This window comes from Protopterus annectens, chromosome 2.part1 (assembly GCF_019279795.1).
Source record: "Protopterus annectens isolate FY-2018-M chromosome 2.part1, PAN1.0, whole genome shotgun sequence".
NCBI classification, from domain to species: domain Eukaryota; kingdom Metazoa; phylum Chordata; order Ceratodontiformes; family Protopteridae; genus Protopterus; species Protopterus annectens.
The window spans coordinates 1,533,647,760-1,533,668,463 of record NC_056729.1 but is presented as its reverse complement, the minus strand read 5'-3'; the positions used below and the strand labels follow the sequence as shown (position 1 = coordinate 1,533,668,463).

Below are 20,704 nucleotides of genomic sequence, written 5' to 3'. Positions count from 1 at the left end.
CTACTTAAATATACCAACTCCGAGATCTCACCACAGTGGAGGGAATAGCAAAGCCGCGAAAACAGCCCACCAATTTTTTTATCCTGGGAAAAAAATTGGTGTTCCATTGCTTCGCTATTTTCACATTTCAAACATATGGGTTCGATATTACAACGTTCGGACTTCTGTGAGTTTGACATTTTTGACATTAATAGAGACCCTGTCAAAGGGATCTGACATTGGAGGAAATACAGTGGTGGGGCAGATATTTCCTATCCAGTAAAGGAACCACCTGCATCAGATTGTCACAGACAGTTCCTATCTGAGCCTGAGAGTGGATTATCATGAGCATGATGAATTTCATGTCTGACTGAGGTGGAGTAGGGACCATCATCAATCTCTGAGACCCCTAAGTGGAAGCCAGATACATGACTATCTGGCAGTTGGCACTGAGAACTACACCTCTGAGCTGATTCCTGTTCCCAGGGTACAAGGTTTTGTTCCTTCCACCTTCATTTGCCTACTGTGCATCTCTGAGTCAATTAACCAGACATTGTTCCCAGGTCACCCCTGAAAAGGGTTAATTTTTTCAGTGGGTTTATGTAGTCAACAAACCGATAAAATAAAAACTGTTGCCATCAACTTATTATAATTATGTATTTTAGCACCTCTGGGCTCAGTGTGCCAGATAAATAAATGAATTTCTCATGTCTACCCAATGCTTTACTTTGCCTGTTTAGAGGCTACTTCTGACTCTTTTGACTCAGTATTCATTTGAGAAAAGGCAGAGACCCTGCCATGTGATGGCTGTTTACAGGTCATGTAAGAGAACTGAAAAAGGAGGAAAGTTAAGGCAGTAGCAAGGGCTGTGGCCAAATGGTAGTTGATGCTTTCAAGGCAGTAACCCTAGGACCCGGTAATGGAGATCAGTGGTGAGGAAAGTCATCAAGGTAAACAATATTGATTTCAATGCAGTGGTAGCTGGGGGTTCTCCATATCTGACAAATATCAAGCAGAAGGACAGCAACTGCAACATGTGATGAAGTGAACATATATGTGTTAGAGGAGATTGGTGAACCTATGGAGAATGGCTTTTGGATGGCCTCAAAGAAATTCTGACCAACCTGCAAGAAATTTCTACCCAGGCTGTTCTCAGCAAGGGCAGAGAAATACTGACATCAATTTCAGACATTATCAGGTGGTGGAAGAAAGACATTGTGGAGCTCCAGAGTCCAGATAATGTGCTCTTGTTTGGGGAGGAAGTGGCAGAAGCTCTGTGGGACTGGGTCGTTATCTTTAAATAAGGTAACTACAATAGTTACGCAGTCCTGCTGTACAAAGGTTAAGGAAGTACATGAGATCTGAGTGGAAATGCTGAAAGTGTTAGAAACTGTTGAGTTGTTTTGTTTCATATACAATTACATTATTGAGTGGCAGGTCAAGACAGTACTTCTGGAGTGGCATACCTGGGAAGCAGTTTCAAAAAAAAATTCATAAAGGTAAATTTAATAGATCACCCTCCTTTAACCTGTTGGTGAAAGGCCTAGGCGGTGGTGATGGAAAAGTGACTTTATCTGATTATCGAGCATTTGAGCATCAGATCCAGGAGGAGCTATGTGTAGACTCCATCCTGGCCATTAAACAATGGATTGATTCTCAGTCCATGTAGATATTAGCTGGATTTCAGTTTACTAGTACCTTCTACATTTGTTTTGTGACCTCGAGAAGACATATGACTGCCTATCTTGTGTCTCATGGGAAGTGGTACAACAGTGCAGCATCTCCAGGTTGCTGTTTCAGCAAATACACTCTATGTATTTACAGAGCAACGCCTCAGTCCACATTCTTGTTGCCACGTGAGATACTTTCTTTAGTATGTGTCTCAGCAAAGAGTGACTTGTGTTCCTTTCTGTTTGTGATTTTTCAAACAAAAAAAAATTCCTTGTTTCCCGCCTTTCTAAGCTAGTATAGTCCGGTTTTCAGGCTAGTGCTGAATTCAGGGCTGTGATACTAGTTTCTGAGTTGCCCATACCTTACTAGGATAGAAGGAAGTTTCTCTGTTCACCTGTGAGAGAGGGGAGCTTTGAGCAGTCTATCTGTCCCTGGAGGAGTGGTTCCAGTCCAGAAGTTAGTAGTTTATTGGCCATTTTGGTCTCTGTTCACCTGTGAGAGAGGGGAGCTTTGAGCAGTCTATCTGTCCCTGGAGGAGTGGTTCCAGTCCAGAAGTTAGTAGTTTATTGGCCATTTTGGGCTAATTTCTATCTTTTTCATTTCCCTACTACAAAAACCACATTTGCACGGTTTTTGCACATCAGGCAGTGCTGGTTAGTAACGGTTAAATTATTCCCGGCTCCACTAAGTCTCCTCTTCAGTTTTTCCCTTGAAACTAGCCTAACTCTCAACCTAAGAACTCAAAAAGCATCCTACAGCTCAGCACTTGCTCAGACTTAATAGCAAGCACTAATATACTCTGACACTGACTGCCCAGCAGGGCAAGGCTCTTTATTCACCCTTTGCCAACCAAGCGACTAAGCAGCTCACCCTACTATTCAGGCATGACCAAAGGGCAATTTCAGGTGTACTCTCCAGTCCAGCTGGTGAATCTGGGTATCCTGAGGCAATGTTACAACTGCATCATGTACACAGACAACCCTCTCCTCCTACCACAAAACACCAACATATGTGAGAGATGCAATTATACAGCCAAACTGGAGGCTAAGCTGTCTCCACCCAAGACTGGAACAGACAGTCAAGCGGGGAAGTTTAACACTTGCACCACACCTCCAGCCACACACAGACCTACTAAAACAACACTGGCAAAAAATACACATAAACACACAAAATCATACTCGGAGGCTCTAAATAAAAACCTGCAAAAGCATCAGAGACCTCCAAAGCAGACACCCAAACAACCTGCACCTCCTGTCACAAACCAGACAACACATAAAACACAAAATCAGTGTGCCGCACTATCACAACCCTTAAGGCGAAATAACATACCTAACACACTAGTAATAGGTGACTGTATAGTCAGGCACACTTACGTCCCACTCACTAGGCTGGACAAGCAGAAGGTTACTGTTAGCTGCCTGTCGGGAGCCAGAATCCGCCACATAACACAAGCACTCAGGTCACTCCAGAACAAGTGCAAATATGACGCTGTCTTTGTTCATGTTGGTGTGAATGACCTGAGACGTACCTCCCTGGGCTACATGAAAAGAGACATGGAAGAGCTGTCTGATCATGTAGTCCAGGCTGGTATGACCCTGACCCCTAAGTTGCATCCTGCCCTCACCAAGAATGATACCTCAGTATAAAGAAAAAATGTTCAATTTCAACAATTGGCTAAGCTTCTGGTGTCATTCAAAGGGGATCCAGTGTCTGTCAACCTGGGACGACATGCTCGACAAGCCGAGTTGCTTTGCAAGAGACGGCTTGCACCTGTCATCCCTAGGCTTTCGAATACTGGCCAAGGCTCTTGCTGCCCCAATAGTGCCTTTTTTAGGCAAGGCTCAAAAGTCAAACCCACCTCTGTAAACAGCACAATTAACAAAAAACTGAGGGTTATGCTACTGAACGCCAGGAGTTTACGTCTCAAAATGCACGCGCTCGTAGCACTCCTCAGTATGGAGAACGTTGACATCTGTGCAGTAACTGAAACCTGGTTCAACGCTCCAGAGAGCACCCCAGCACTACCGGGCTAGAACTCATACCACACGTTTCGGCCACAGAACATGGACCGAACCACAAAAGGAGGGGGGGGTGTAGCCATATTCATCAAGGATACCTACACCTCCAGGTTAGTGGCACAGCATGATACCTCTGAGATCATCCATGTGCAACTAACATCGGGCAAATTTGCAATGCAAATTGTGGCCTTCTGCAGATCACCCCCCCATGACCCAGGACCCACCACTCCACCTTTCTGGAGACACTGGAAAACATGAAGGTCCTACCGAACACCCTGATATTGGGCAATTTCAATTACCCTACCATTAACTGGGAAAACTACTGGAGTACAAACACCCAGGCCCAGTGCTTCCTGGAATACATCAACTCAAACACCCTGGATCAGCTAGTAAACTCCCCTACCAGAGGTGAAAACATATTGGACCTGGTCATCACCAACATGGGCGACAGGTGTTCCACACCCAAGGTCAACCCGTCACTGGTTAGATTAGACCATAAACTAATCACTCTGGATGTCCACACCCCCCCCCCAACTAAGGAAAACACAGTAAAAACTTTTCTAAAGCAAACTTCACCTTACTTAAGACAGAGGTGGTAAGTTTCACAGCCCCCACGGTAAAGGATAATGCTTACCAAGATGCAGAAACCTTTACAAATGCACTCTATGAGCACCTACAAGGATGCATGGATCATGCCATCCCTAGCAAAATCAAGACTCACTCCTCTAAGAGAAGGATACCAGTTTGGTGGACCCCTGCCATAAACAGGCTATACAATAGAAGGAGAAAACTATTTCAGAAAAAAAGCAAATCCCAAGAAGGAAAGACATCCCTGATCAGTATCAGTAAGAAACTAAGGTCCCTCATAAAATCATCCAAGGCTAACTTTGAAAGAAAAATAGCCAAGGATTCAAAAGATAACTACAAAGCCTTCTTTAGCTATGTTAAGAATCTAAGTGGCAATTCACAGATATGCACTGAATTAGTGCAAAATAGCACAAAATATACTGAACCTACTGAAAGTGCCAGCATCCTGGCAGATAGATTCAGTGCAAACTTCACCCCCCTCTCACCCCCAAAAGGACCAAAAACAATACCGGAAAAGTGTAGTGTCCTGGAAATCACAGACGCACAGGTGAAAACAGCCCTTTCAAAAACCAAAAACACAGCATCAATGGGGCCAGATGGTGTCCCAGGCTGTGTCTTGCATGAACTACAGAACGAACTAACCCCCCCACCTAAACACACTGTTCAACCTCAGCCTCTCCACAGGCTATGTGCCCATAGAATGGTGCACAGCAACAGTTATTCCTCTCCACAAAGGAGAACCACAACTGACCCTGGTAACTATCGCCCCATAAGCCTGACTAGCCTGGTCTGCAAGGCTATCCAGTGCATCATCATGAAACTCATTACCAAAGACATTGGGAATCTCCAAACACTTGACCCAACCCAATTCAGCTTTAAGGGCAGATCATGCCTACTAAACCTGGTTGACTTCTTCGAGATAGTCACCAAGGCCATAGACGAGGGAAAGGTGGTTCACACAGCCTACCTTGACCTCGCCAAGGCTTTTGACACCATTCCCCACTCTGGTATTACAGAAAAACTCACCAGCCTGAACATAAACCCCTACGTCATGAGATGGGTTGCCAACTGGCTTACAGACAGAACTCACATGGTAAGAATAGCGGGCTCCAGGTCCGACTCTAAACCAGTCATAAGTGGTGTCCCGCAAGGCTCGGTCCTGGGACCCCTACTGTTTGGAAATATACTTTTCAGAATTACAGGCAAACACAGGAGGACTATGGCTAAACAAATTTGCTGATGACTGCAAACTGGGAGCCATAATTGACTGTCTGGCTGACACGGACATCCTCCAAAAGGGACTTACCAAGACGGACACCTGGTATCAAAGTCATGGCCTCAAGCTAAATGCCAAAAAATGCATAGTCATCCCGTTTGGGAAAAACAAAACACCCGCGAATTACAACATAGATGGCAGCCCCCTTAATACAGAAGAGGTAATAAGAGTTCTGGGGACCCAGGTAGATAATAATCTCTCCTTTGGCAATCATATTGCCAAAGTAGTTAGGAAGTCCTTCTATGTGGCCCATCTAATTACTAAAGGGTTTGCATCTAGAAATAAAGAGGTTATAGTGCCCCTCTGCTCATCACTCATTAGACCCACCATAGAGGACAATTCCCCATTTGGGATGTACCTCACAAGACACTTCCAACAGCTGGAAAGACCACAAAAGTACCTCACCAAGAGGATTACTGGCCTCAAACATATGTCATGTGCAGCCCGACTGAAAAAACTCCAGCTGTACTCAGTGGCATATCACTTACTCAGAGGTGATCTCTGCCTGACTTACAAAGACATGTGCAACTCAGAATTGATGGACATGCTCTACATAAAGAAATCCAAGTCACTGTGAGCCACGCACTCTAGTGAGCTAAACCTTGCCACAACAATAAATAGAACATGCTCGAGGGATAGATTGCTGTCACAGAGACTCCCCATGGTTTGAAACAAAATTCCAAACTACATTAGGCAGAGCCCCTCACTAACACTCTTCAAGAGAAACCTTGACGAGTGGATGGGTAACAGAAAATACACCCGTGGGATCACTTCATTGGTTCTGCTTGACAGAGGATCAGTTAATTAATCAATGGGGTGGCGAAAGCCGACACACTCTGGCTAGGCTTATAAATGCCCTCAGGCAGATAGCCTAACACCTACCTATGAACCTATGAAGGATGAGATGTCAAAACACAGCTAAGGTTTGGAGAGTATCCAGTCTGAGGACATGAAGTTTTTCTGCCAGTGTTGCTTGCAGACAGTATTGTCCTGTTCAGCCTAAGTGACTGTGATCTACTTTGTACACTGCAGCAGTTCAATGCTCACTGTGAGCACTTGGGATAAAAATCAGCAACTCCAAGTCTAAGGTCATTACTCTTTAACCAAAAAGAGGAACTTGCTTTCTGCAAATATGGCGTCAGCAGCTGACTCATTTAAAGGAATGCAAATATATATTAGGATTCTGCTCATCAGAAAAGGTAGAGGCAGCTGAGAGACTGACAAGAGAATGACTGCAGCAGTGACAGTAATGCAGGCTTTGTGCTGGACTATGGAATTAAAACAAAACATGTCACGGGACAATTAATGGGTTGTTAATGCCATCTTCCTCATTTATGATCATAAGCTTTTAGTAGTGACAAAAAGGGTGAAATTATGATTATAAGTGGCTGAGCTCACTCTCTGCAACCTGATGAGAAGATTGGCAGTCCCTGCTAATTTGTGGTAACTCCACTGTGGCGTTAAGAGGAATCAGGTGTGGGGATTTGGATACCAATAGGGGATGATCCCTGGGTGCCTTCCAAAGGAGGGTTATCAATCATGAATTAGTAAGAGTAGGTCCCTCAAAAGATACAAAACACAATCAAAAGAGACAATACCTTCCCTCTTACGTGAGAATGCCTGACAAAACTGCACAACTCTGGACTGTTACTAGGGATATAAACATCTGGTCTGAGCTGCTTAACTTGCTGTTGCTGTGACCCTCATAAAGATGAGCTATTTAGAAAATGGATGTATTTTCCTCCTTCTAGGGAAGTTTTGGAGAAAGACCACATCAATGGCCTTCCATTCTACAACATACTTCTCTATCAGTAATGATCTGATGACTGTAACTATCTGTGGGCAACTGCTACCTTTCAAACTTAGGTACCATTAGGATATTTTTTTTCACCTGATATTGTAATCTTGGAGATACTTCCATTTACATGTTTCATTAGACCTCTGAAAATAGACTTGCGTTCCCATTCCAATTCTATTTAACATTTTCTGTTTTTTTTCTGAGGACCATCTCTTTGGGAGCTAAAGTGACATTTCCTACAGTGAGTTTGGTCACCATTTAATCAAACTAATCAGCACATTTTATTTAATTTATTCATTTGGATGCCCACCATTATTTCAGGACCCCATCTTCCTCTTAATTGCTTCTGCCTTCAGGGTCACTACATTTGAGGAGGGTACCCCAGGTATGTCTCTTCACTAGCTGGAATTCATCTCTTCTGATTAAATGACCTCTTGATCACTAGCCAGTGAAAACTCCACAACTAAGTAAGAGGAGTGGAGAAGGCAGAGATCCCATAAAGAGGCCAGATGTTTTTTTTCATTAAGCCCAGTTTCCCAGTGATATGCAGTGCTGATGTTATCTAGGTAGTTATGCATTGGTGCAGCAAGGTAAATGCTACCACTTATGTGATAATATGTCCATATTTGCCTGTCCATAAGCTGAAGCAATTGCTTTGCCCAGGGCTTGAGTATCAGCACCAGGGTTAATGAAATGGCCATGCTCTCAAACACCCCCTTAAAACATAACAAATAGGTAATGTTTCATCATTTCTCTTCTTACTGGAAGGAGATGCCCAAGCTGCTAACTGAACTTGGGTGGCCTGGCCTACCTTTTGAATTCAGCACTCCATCATAGTATTGTTGAAATAATAGATGGGGACCCCTTACTTCAACTGAGAACCGCTACTCAGGGTACCATTCAAGGCCTAGAGAAAGCCAAGGATCTCCTTCAAGTTAACAATCATCCCTGTGGTTCACTCTGCCTTTCACTCCTTTCAGGCGTGGTATGCAGTGGAGTTGTGTGAAAGGCTGTGCTCTGCTTTGCATACTGAAGAGTTACTTAGAAGCATATGCAATGTTTTGCATACGAGTGAGACATATGAGCATATGCACTTGTGTGCACACCAGTGACTTCATACCAGAGCACAGGCAAGGCTTTGTATGTCATTTAGTCATATGAGAGTTAATGCATTGCTGTGCTTGCCAGTGAAGTCATGTTGGAGCATGTGTATGGCTATACATGCCACTGAAGTCACATGGTGTGCATACAATCACATGCATGCCACTGGAGCCAAATATACCATTGTTTATACCAGTGAAGTCAGATTCTGGACTGCGCATTGATTATCATGCCAGCAGAGTCGCAAGTGCTGTGAAGTCAGATAAAAGCATATGCAGTTCTTAGCATGTCAGTGTAGTCATGAGTGTTCAAAATATAAAATAATTTGGTCCTTCAGGGTTACTGACACTATAAGCTCCACACCAGAATTGCACTTAACAATCGTGTGAATGTTTATTAATAGAAGTTGTTAAGCACTTTTGTCCCTCACAATATACACTGGGATTTCTTCAGAACAAAATAGATAATACCATCAAGTTTTTTTAATATAAACCCAGCAGTTAACCACCTCACTTCAATTAACTAATTAAAACCATTTAGTAATAAAACAATGAGCCATGAAAAACAGTTTCATCCCTATGAAATAGGCTTTAACTTAAAAAACAGTCACGTAGAAATTCTATTATTTTACATTAAGTAATGAATGTCCTACTTTAAAATAACAACTATAAACTCAAATACTGACAAACCATGTTAGACCCTTCAAAGTCCAAAGCTCGTTTCTTCAATAAAGGTAAAAGTGAAAAACAGTTGTTAAGACTTCAACAGTTGCATTCAACTTAATAATCCAGTATAGTTCCCTTACTTCTATCTGTAATTTCCACCACCCTCCCCTTGGACTCTGTGGCACAACTTCCAGGATCCTAAATCTGAATTTTGTAAAACCTTGGCATATTAGGGTGTGCTTATATTGGGAATTCAAAAGGTTTGGTTTAGTTAGTAGTCATGAATGTTGTTGGAAATGCCAGTAAAGTCATCTAGAAGAATTTTCACTGCTTAACATGTCAGTGGAGCCACGTGTACAGTTATGTATACCACTGAAGTCACACACGGACATTTCTTCTGCTAGGCATGTCCATGTATACCTTTCAAATGTACAGATTTTTGCAGAATGTCCAGATATTTGCCTCTTATTTTTGGTCCATTTTTTGTAAAAGTGTAGTTTTCTGGCAAATTAGTGGCAAATCATTAAAGACTGAAGTTAGAAAATAATGACAGACATGATAAGCTAATGGAAAACCTGTTATTTTATCAACTTTCTAAGTTTGTAAGGACAATATTTAAAAATAGTCCCTATTTTGGGGCATTTGTCCCACTTTTATTAATGGCTTTGTACAGATATCTTGCTCTAAGAAGTTGAGAGGTAGTCCATGGCATCACATGTACTGTTGTGTATATGATAGAAGTCACACAAAAGCATGTGCACTGCTTAACTTCCCAGTCACTTGTCCTGTTATGTGTACCACTGAAGTCACAAAGAGGCATGTGCACTGATTAGCATGCGACTGGAGTCACATGTACTGTAGCATATAACACTGAAGCTACATAGAAGCATGTGCAGAGTTGCACTTGGGTACAAGACCTAGATTGCCACAGCAATCTTACATCAGTCTGTCCCATATGTCAAGCTCACAGTAATTCCATAGCTCTGTTATCTGAAGAAAATGGCTACTCACTGACCCAGGCATGGGAAGGAAAAGTCTGCCTGCTTTCCAATCCTTTCCACACTGCTCACATTCTGACCGTCAGGTATATGTATGGGTTTATGGGTTTGAGGCTTCAGTGATACAGAGAGATGTCATGAATGTGTAACATTATTCCAGCTCCTTTCAAATAAAATAGGAAAATAGATAGCCACGTAGCTTTTGCCTTACAGTATGTCCCACGTAGCAGTTTACAGTCTCTCCTACATGTTAGCTGGACAGCATGTTTTGGATAAAGGTAGCATGTCCATAAAAAGCAACTGCATTCACTTAAGTGGTCAGTTCCAGTGGACAGATATACAAAAGTTATAGTACTTTTTCAGTACATATATACCTATTTATCAGTTAAGTATATGCATTAAATGAATGGGTTTATGTGCCTTATGTCCGATACACAGAAACATTACCAGATTCTACTTAATTTGCATGTGTCCCTTCATATGACTTTCACACATTTCCAAAGATACAAGAACTTAAAGGTTGCAAATGTTAAATCACTGACAGCACAGGGCTGCTTTCCCGGCCACTATGGATGTTACCAAGCCATGCCTTTTTCTTCATGAATTATATTTTTTATGTATGCTTTTTGACTTTCCAGTTGTTGACCATCAGCCCCCCCTTCAATGTGAGTCTAGTCTATTTGCTCCTTTTTGATGACAACATGGTCACCTACTCAGACAAGAGCCAACTTGTGGTAGCTGCCATCTAGTTGAGCATAAAGACTGCTTGGTGCTGTGGCTGTCCAGTGACCATAAGCCTTTTGTTGATCCACCCCTTTAGCAGACCATCTAGATGAGCAGCCCAAGGGACCCATAGCAGAGGGCAGCTGTCATCAGAAATTCCCTCCTTGCCTCAGACCCCATTGCTGCCACTTCTATCAGTCTGCAGTGGTTAACACAAAAACCTCATTAACTCAGGTGACTGGAGTATTTCTAATTACCCCTACCCCGGTAGATGAAATGAGCACCTACCTTGTCACAACGGCCTCTTACAATCATGCCTGTGCTGTGTGTTCCCAAACACATGCAAGGAGAGCTACTGTTACAGGCTTTAGCACAACAAGCACACATCCAGGTTCCTGGCTAATCCCTGGCTTTCCCTTTCAAGTGACACACACAGCCAACTGGACCTCAAATCCCCCACCATGGGTGAGCTGGTGTCAACCACCCTATCCCCACTGTCCTTATCCAGCATCCAAGTTGCAACTCAAACTAAGGTTGTCATCTGTTTTTGTCACTGAGTCAGTCTTTCACCACACATTGTACATATTGTTCAGATCATATCTATAAAGACTGCTAGCAATTTTAAGGGAAAGAAGTTTGAAACATTTGAAACTGATGTGCACTAAATAGTACCTCTCTGTGCTGCCTAAGTGCATGAGCAGAGTCCTCATGCAAGTTATGTTTGCTCTTATTTTGTGTGAGCTCCCTTCAGTGTAATGTTGCTAAGCCAACTGGGTCCTCCCATGAATTTTTGGCTGTATCAACCAGAAGATCTTCTTGAAAGGGTGCTGAAGTATTTTTAACCAATAGTTTCATATGAAAACATCTCTCTAATTTAAGATTTTTCTCTATGTATTTCCCATTTGATGGCAGTAAAGTTGCCAGTTTAGCATGAATACCCCTCCATCCCCTCAGTGTGGTATGCTCCTTGGCCAACCTTTTGTGGTTGTTCCAAAAGCAAACCGTATCACTATGTCCTGTATGATTAGAATATGTGGCCTCTTACTCCAAATGGCTGCATACGTGTTAGCCTTCCAAATCCATTTTGCCTATCTTAATATAAAGCACTGCCACTATGCCTTCTAACAGTACAGAAATTAATGTTTTTTGTAGTAAAGGACTCCAGCTGTATAGATTCCTGTTAAGTGAACATGGTCTGTGTGTGTGTGTGTGTGTGTGTGTGTGTGTGTGTGTGTGTGTGTGTGCACGTGGGTGTGTTAGTATACATACACACACACCCATATAACTTTATGAATACCCTCTGAAACTAACAATTCCTTCACTACAGTATGGCACTCTTTTACTGTTCTATATATTAAAGGATTTTCATTGGTTCACTCATGAGCTTTAGTAACTAAGTGTAATATTATTTAAATATCCAGTATGTGTGGGTTTCTTTGAAAAAGCAGTATAAGCCTGTAATTTACAGTAGAGAAAATAAGATTATAGTTCCCCTTTCTCACTATCAAAGTTGTGTAATATTCTGGGAGGAACTGATGTACCATAGCCACAGTGCTAGTTGTATGCTTTTAGGAATGGATACATTCAGAATGCCAAATATCGTTGGTGTAGTCAATTGAAAATGATGCATAGTATTTAAGTCCCAGATATGTTATTGTGGCTAAGGAATGAGCAATTACCTAATAGTTTTCTGTTTCACTGTAATCATTCCATTCAGAAATCTAACTCTGATAGATGTTAGATGCACCATATTAGATGCCTCATTTGATTTAATTTCATCTTGTTCCATATCATCTCTTTTAAGAAATTTTGCTGCAAATGTGGAAGCCAAAATTCTCAGTTTTGTTTCTCTTTTTGCAGGTCAAGCAAGCTATGGGTTTAAAAAGTCTGTTTCTCAGAAATCCCAAGCAGGGTTCTCTCGACAGTCATGCTGCTGTGCAGCTCCACCGCAAGCACTCTTTTAGTAGCCATCTGCTGCGAAGGACAGCCAGCGCCCCCACCAAGGGACAGCAGAAGAGCAAAAAGGGCTTCCCAGAAATCACGATTGATACCAAAGAGTACAGCTCTGAAGGGGCTAGTGAAGACAGGGAATCTGAAGATTCCTCGCAGCCACGCTTCGACAGGGATCCAGAAAGTTCCACACCAGTGCATGCTTCAAGGGATGGTACCAATGGGGAGGTCCACATCAAGGGTTTCAAAGGTAAGATACCTGGGCGTATTAAAGGTAAAAGTCTATCTTGTACATCAAAGAGTACAACTTTCAGTGAACCACTCAGGAGGTCCAACAGGGTCCGTCTTAATGAGAAACCAGGTGTCTTTGCCCGCTGTGCCATAAATGGTTCTGGTAGAATTGGAATGGCCACCAATTGCATGAAATGCATGATTGGCTCAAAGGAAAGCCCTGATATTGAACGAAAGTGGACAGAAAATGAAAGCAGGCCTTTTGCTAAAGACCTGCCTCACAGCGACTGCACAAGCAGTCTGAGAGGAAGTGAAGGGTTTGAGTTAAAGAGTTATGGGGTTAGAATTTGTCCAGGGCCCAGATCAGATATTCAGCCTGGCAGTAGCCATGAAAGTAAAGATGCATTATCAAGGAGTGCTCAGACTAATATTGCCCCAAGAAAGAGGAATGGTGACACCAAAAGTTCTGGGTTGAAAGGTTATTCCCGACATAAATGGCAATGCCCATCTGGTGTCGCATATGGGAGTGCAGAGAATTTGGTTACAGCCAGTAGCAGCTGCTTATCTTCCAGCTCCGGCAGCCTAGAAAGCTTTGGAAGCCCAGAACTTCTCATTCGTTGCTCTGAGAACACTCGAAGGCAAGCTGGCACCCTTCAGAGGGAAATGAATGCTTTGTTTGCAGAAAAACTGGATGAAATTCGAAGTAAATCCCCTTTGTTTTTTACTGGTAAGACCAACTTTTATTCATCCCATCTCCTCCTGCATTCCCCTTCATTAGAACTCTCCATATTATCCCAACATTCCTACAAAGTGTCTGCTTCCCTCCTACGTCTTACATAAGTTTACTTAGCTTAACCAAGGCTTATTCCACTAAATGTTCCTTGTGTGTTCATGGTTAGTCATGAAAAACATATGGTTCACGCCATTCCCTTTATTGTGTTTGTTGTTCATGTCTGCTTTAATGAAGTAATACAATAGTGAATTTTGAAAGAATGAAAACATTCTTTATATAAGTTGCTGGTTATGTGTTACATTTTACTGCATCCAGATGAAAATTAAGGTACAGTAACATTTCAAATGTAGCGTTTGTGTTCTGTAATATCTTGTATGCATGCATTGTGTGTCTGGTTTTGTAAATCAGCAGAATGCATATGTTAACCCTGTATGTGGTTATAGATGCTGAATCTCATTTTCCTCCATGTAATCTTGAAACCATTTATGTGTATGGTAAACATCTTCCAGGTGTGCAGTACAGAATGCTAATACACTTTACAGGGATTTTTATTGCTGTTGGAATTTGATATGATACGATTCTAATGCTACTGTGACTGATCAGCAGTCTGAGTATATGGTGCAAATGTACATTACAGCTCTTGCAATATAAAGAAAGGGAAATAAGGCATAATGGTGGTATGTATAATAGGTCCAGATACAGGGAAATTAATGGATCTAAGTAACCTAGTCTCTGTGATTAGTCCTCCCTGGAACATGGTGCCAGGGAAAGACATGGACACATCTGGTGAACCCATTCTTACCTGTTATTTAGATGGAAATTCAGAATAAGTGTTTACATATGCAAATTTAAATGGTGAAAAATGGTCATTAGTCCATTTATGCTGTCCTGAAGTACAACCTGCCTCTTAACAGCTATACTATTACATCCACCAATGTATGGCATCCACATGTCCCAAGCCCTCTAATAACTTTTCATGCCATCATTGAATTTATAGTCTGTAACCCCCACCTAGCAGACTATTTTCTGCCATTTGTCCAAACTCCCACCACTACGCCCTCAAAACTATCAGTAATAGTGACCATGTCTTGTCCTTTCTAGTCACTTGTAAGCCTTCTGCTATTTACATAATAATAATCAGTTTACTATCAGATGTTCAAATCAAACTCTGTCGACTGCACTTTTGTCGAATATGGAAATTCAAAAATGGTAATGTCGACAACCAAAAGCCAACCTAGGAACGGTTTTAACATGGGTCGAGATAGATGTTCACTGTTATTGCCGAACTACAAACCTCTCCCCTATCTCGACCCATGTTAAAACCTGTTCCTAGGTTGGCTTTTGGTTGTCGACATTACCGTTTTCGAATTTCCATGTTCAACAAAAGTGCAGTCGACGAAGGTTGATTCGAACATCTTATAGTAAACCTAATAATCATATATGTCACAGCATGGATGTCTGTGTCTTGTCACCTGAGACAGTATAACTCCATCTTCAAAAGTCTCTCTTTCTATAGCTCACTCTAGGCTGGCATAATGGTTAAGGTATTTACCTTACAAACACAAGGTGCAGAGTTTGATTCTCACATGGGATAATTGCCTAGGCTTAAAATGGCCCACATGGGGAGTTAGCCTAGTACTATTTATGAACCTATGACATGTCTATGAACCTATGGCATCTTCCACACACTGTTTTTTTGTGTAGCTCCTTTGCAACTTTTTCCTCAAGATCATGTCCACATTCAGTGAATTTCCAAAATTGTGTGCCTTACTTAAAATATGAACTGGCAAGAGACTAATAATGGGACAGAAGGACCCACATGTATAATTTCTCAACATGTTAGCCCTGGCTAAAGATGATCACAAACTCATATCCTGTCAATTTCATGACCTTGCTAAGGCTTTTGACACTGTCTCACACACTCCTCTACTTAGTAAACTTGTAGACCTAAACTTCTCCCCTGATACAGTTGCATGGTTCTCTAACTATCTCTCTGATAGGCTGCAGTCAGTACCATGGGACTCAGCACTATCTACCCCTCTCTCAGTAAGAACTGGTGTTTCCCAAGGCTCCATTCTTTGACCTCTACTCTTTAATATCTTTGCCAACTCACTCCACTCCTCTTATCTTCAGTCTAACATTGTCCAATATGCAGATGACTCTACAGTCATAACTATTGCTAATTCCCCTTAGAACTCCTAACAATTACCGAGACATCTTTCAACTCAGTAGAGACATGGCTCACTAATAATCACCTCATCCTCAACCATAAGAAAACAAAATGACCACTCTTTCTATCTAAATCTGCAAACTACATTAAACTTTCCTTCTCCATAAGGTCCCTAAACAATACCCCCATGGAAGTCGAAACTAGCACAAAACTCTTTGGCATTACCATTGATGACCAACTAAAATTCGATCTTCACATTAACAATTGTATCAAAAAAAAACACCAAAAGCTAGGACTACTGTACAGGAACTACAAATTCCTAACTACTGAAGCTAGGATTTCTCTTGCCCATGCCTACCTTCTACCATGTTTAACCTATTGTTTCCAAAAACTCACAAATCAGAACTGCTCCCTACTTACCAAATTAGAATCAAACTACCACAAAATAGCTAGATTTGAAGCTCAACAAACATATAAATCTCACCACTGTCTCTCCCTAAAAAGCTGAACTAGCCCGAACTACCTCACCTGTTCCTACAATCTCAACTCCAAATCATACACTCTATCCTATATTAGCCTGATTTCTGCCCATGTCTATCGTCTCTCATCTCTCACTACTCCCCTACCAGACTTCTCTAAAGCTCAACCCAAGAGCTACTAAAAGTCCATAAACCCAAATCCAACACAGGGTGCAACTTATATAGCTACCATCCTCTATTGGTTGGAACAAACTCCCACTAGAAATAAGGTCCCTGACTCACCCCAAACAATTTAAGCTATCAGCCAAAGACCACTTTAAAAAAGCACTGGTCCTGCCATTGTACTCACCCTCCCTGATTATTACCTGCCTTTTATAGTACAGTCAAACTAACTTACTAAAACTTATTAACTACTTCATCCTATGCTTCCTATGCAACCTCCAAAGCTTCTTCTATACTCTGCTCAGAAATTATTGTGTAACCTTTTAAGTTTCTGCTACTCTGTATACAAAACTTTATTTTTACTCGACTCTCTTTTTAAACCAAAACATACAACTTATTCTACTTTTTTATCATTTTCCTTTTTGTTTACTGTTTTATCTGTCAATATACTTGTATGTAGCTTGCGTATTTTAACTACCAAAATTCTCTATAGCAATTTTTATTAAAATGTATCTGTATTGCTATTTTTATTGCATCGTATATCTTTGAAGCTTTTCTCCCCAGGCCTCCGCTGAAAAAGGGCAATAGCTCAGCCGGACACTCCCGGTCTACAAATGTAAAATAAAATAAAAATGTAAAATGTTGAAGCTGAAGTGCTGAGTTAGTGCTATTGTTACTGTGACAAACCACTTTCTGCAAGTTGGTACAATGTATACTTGTATTTATAGCAAGTGGTTTGTTACAGTTTAATTAATCAGAAGAACTTCCTGAGCTTAGAGTTGACAGGCACAAACTGGCAAACATTGAACCTCACTCCTTAGAGCTAAGATGCACCTGGGGGTGGACATTTTTCTTGCTCTTTAACTTAGAGATAAAGGGTGCCACACTGGGGAATGGCACCTGGTGATGAGCGTGCTATGGCTCTACACTGTTGGGTTTGGCTTTGTAATGGCTGTCTGTGAAATCAGACATTTTTTTATTGTTTTGAGTCTAACCATCACATAGAAGATCCTTCTCTTGTCATTCTCTTCCCATACTTTCTCTTCTAACCTTGTATTCCCTCCCTGCTTTATTACACTAAAAAATGCATTTATGTTCACTTCCTAGCATTGTACTTAAGTGGTCATTTCAGCCCCTGTACCTCATTCAGGTTAATCACTATATATATTCCTTTTATTTTTGCCTCGCTAACAGATGAGTCTCTTCTTCAACATCATGAGGGATATATGATATCAATATTCAAAGTACTTGGCCTAACAGACCTCTGAGATGCCATGCTAGTAAACGCCCCAACAAAAGTGCTTGCCCCATTACTAGTAATCTCCGGATCATATTTTTGACAGTTCTCTGCCATTGTAAAAATGACTTTCTAAAATTCCTTCATTTATTCAGATACCATCTTTTAGGCATGACATTATCTGCTCTGCTAATAGCTGAGTGGCACCACATCCAATTTTCTCACCCACTAATTTATACTGCAAAATTCATAAAAGGTAACCACGGTACACCAAATTAATGTAACAACAGCTTCCCATCTCTAAAGCCTTGCTGCTACATTTCTACATCTAACTTTTATTTCTAAGTCTCTCAGTTCACATATTTTTTAGCAATGCCCCAGTCATATCCCCATTTCAGAGGTGCGTCTACATCCAGGTAACATTTCTGCCAGTACGTTCAGAGATAGACAGTAACCCTAACTTTCCTTGAAGTCTCAGTCCTAAACTTCCTGAGCTCCATCTTTTCTTCTGTCCTATAGAAAAGCACGACCAGTCCAGTTGTTTTCATCTTTTCACTTCCTTCCTAGCCAGTCTAGTAAACTCTCTCTCTCTACTCTATTGAGTACACTGTTACTAACACTCATCGACATAAATTTATTCGATGTTCAGTGTATTCCATCTTACTTAATTCTTAGCCTGACGTCCTGGTTCTCCATAGAAAACCTTGTACTGCTTCCTTTTCCTTATTTAATACATAGCTGATGTGTCATGTTATATATATATATGTTTAAAGGCTGCTTATCGTGTTTCTGTTATGTGGTTCTATAGAAGTCCGAGATACATGGTTGAAAGCACTTAACCAGTCAGTTGGTGGATCTAATAACTTATTGTTTGTTTGTACTTGAGTGTCAGTGAGCGCCTTCTCTTCTTCCAGTGGAGTTTTCTGTTTGGTCTATTAAACTGCAGAGTCGGAGCAGTCCAGTGAACATGAAATCTCCCATTATTGTTTCACTCCCTCTCTGTCGTGCCTGCCTTCGTTCCTTTCACAAGGTACTATCTTCGCTGACACCATTATCCATTGGCCTGTAAATGTTCAGTATATTTAAAGCATCACTAACCATCTCTTGGACCTTCTTCCTGTATCATATGTTTAATTATGTCTTTGATATATAATGCAGATCCACCTATATGCTTGCACATTCAAGTCCTCACTCGTGTTTATTAGCCCAAATTTATGCTTCAACAGCGATGTCTTCCATACTCTTCCAAAACACGAGATGATGATTGACTTATTTTCTGTTTCAGATTTTTAACATTGTGAAATATGAAGCACAATTCTGAGCTACCCCAGTCCCGGTCCTACCCATCTACCCCTTTAGTCCTCCTACATTGTTGTTACAGAATCTGCTACTTGTTCATGTTTCAGATCACCCTTTACTACTATTTATTTATTTATTTATATTTGTTGACCGGGAATGTCTGACTGGACGTAGGTCCATTTTCAGTGGAGGTCCGGGAAGAAAAGCTCCACAGTTAAAATAAACAGACAGTAGTTGTATTGGATTACACAGCGATTAACAATTTACATAGCAATTACTTACAACATATTTACAGATGAAGAACATAGTACATCAGTAGACAACTAGAATCTTTATCTGTGAAGTACATAACAGACATTAACAAATGTTAGAATAAGAAGTTCCTGCTGTATAATAAGTACTGGCTTATGAGCATCTGAGCTTGCTATAATCAAGGTAGTTAGTGGAGTGGAAAGAAAGGTAGTGGTTGGATGGGGAGGGTGATATTAGAGTGGGAGCTGCAAGGGCATAGCCAGCATGTTTTTAAGTGCGTTTTTAGTAAAGTTTTGAAGTGGGTGCATGATGGTATGGAGGTAATTGTGGGTGGGAGGGAGTTCCATAATTTGGCTATGGTGCAAGAGAATAGTGCTTCACCAGCAGAGTTACTGGCTTTAGTGATCTGCAAGTGATTTTTGTTGCTGGATCTTAGTGGTCTGGTGGTGCGATAGGGTTGGAGTAGATTCTGGAGGGATGGGACATTTAGTGGATGATTTACTAGGTTGTGGGCGAGTGAGAGTTGATACCATTGAAGGAGATGAGGGAGTTCAAGCCAGCCCAGTTCAGCAAGTGAGAGACAGTGGTGACTACGGTAGAATGCCCCTGTGGCGAATTTGGCAATTTTGTTGTAGCAGGTCTCTAGCTTGTTTAGATCGCATTGCCTTAGGTTGGTATATATTGGACAGGTATAAAGTAGGGTGGAGATAAGGTGGGAATTTGTTATTGAAATCTTTGCTGCTTTGGTGAGAAGTTGCTTATTTCTGTATAGTGCTCCTAGTTTTTTGTGGACTTTTTTATGGTCAAGGATATGTGAATGTCAAATTTTAGTTTATTGTCTATTTCCACTCCTAGCAATTTGGTGTGTTCAGTTGGGTATATAGTGGTGTTGCCTTTTGCTGTGATGTTAAAGTGAGAGTTGTTTTGAGTATGTTTGGTGGGTTGGAAGATGAGTAGTTTAGTTTTGTTTGGGATGAGTATTAATTGGGCATCGGATAACCAAGTTTCAACAGAGGAAAAGGCTTCCTGTGTGACTTTTTGCAATTTGGGTAGGGACTGGGCTGAGCAGATGATGGTTGAGTCATCTGCATATTGTATAGTATGTATACTACTACATTTATGGATCTTGTTCCTTTACCCCAAACCTCCCCATCTACCTTAGGATGTGGAAAGTATAATCTATTCACAGTCTGGCACTGAACTAAATTGAGTGTAGCAATATATTTTAAAATGGTGCAACATTTTTAAAGAAACTAAACTGATAATAGGTTGTTTGCCTGGGCATGCCAGTTAAACATTACCAAAACCTATATTTTGTCAGTGTCTGTCCCATTTGCTTTCCATTACTTTTTTACCTCTGTAATCCCCATGTGT

At 41.2% G+C, this 20,704-nt stretch overlaps 1 protein-coding gene across 3 annotated transcripts in view; it reads left to right on the top strand.

Annotated features, from left to right (window-relative positions):
• The window catches only part of PLCH2 (phospholipase C eta 2), a 1,923,638-nt gene that overhangs the window by 1,793,837 nt on the left and 109,097 nt on the right, over positions 1–20,704 (top strand). For 2 of the 3 annotated variants that reach the window (XM_044062990.1, XM_044062992.1), the window contains exon 22: positions 12,678–13,017. In XM_044062990.1, coding sequence (XP_043918925.1) covers positions 12,678–13,017 — 340 coding nt within the window. Of the gene's footprint in view, positions 1–12,677; positions 13,726–14,046; positions 14,059–20,704 lie in introns of all 3 variants that reach the window. The other variant, XM_044062991.1, reaches the window with a different exon arrangement.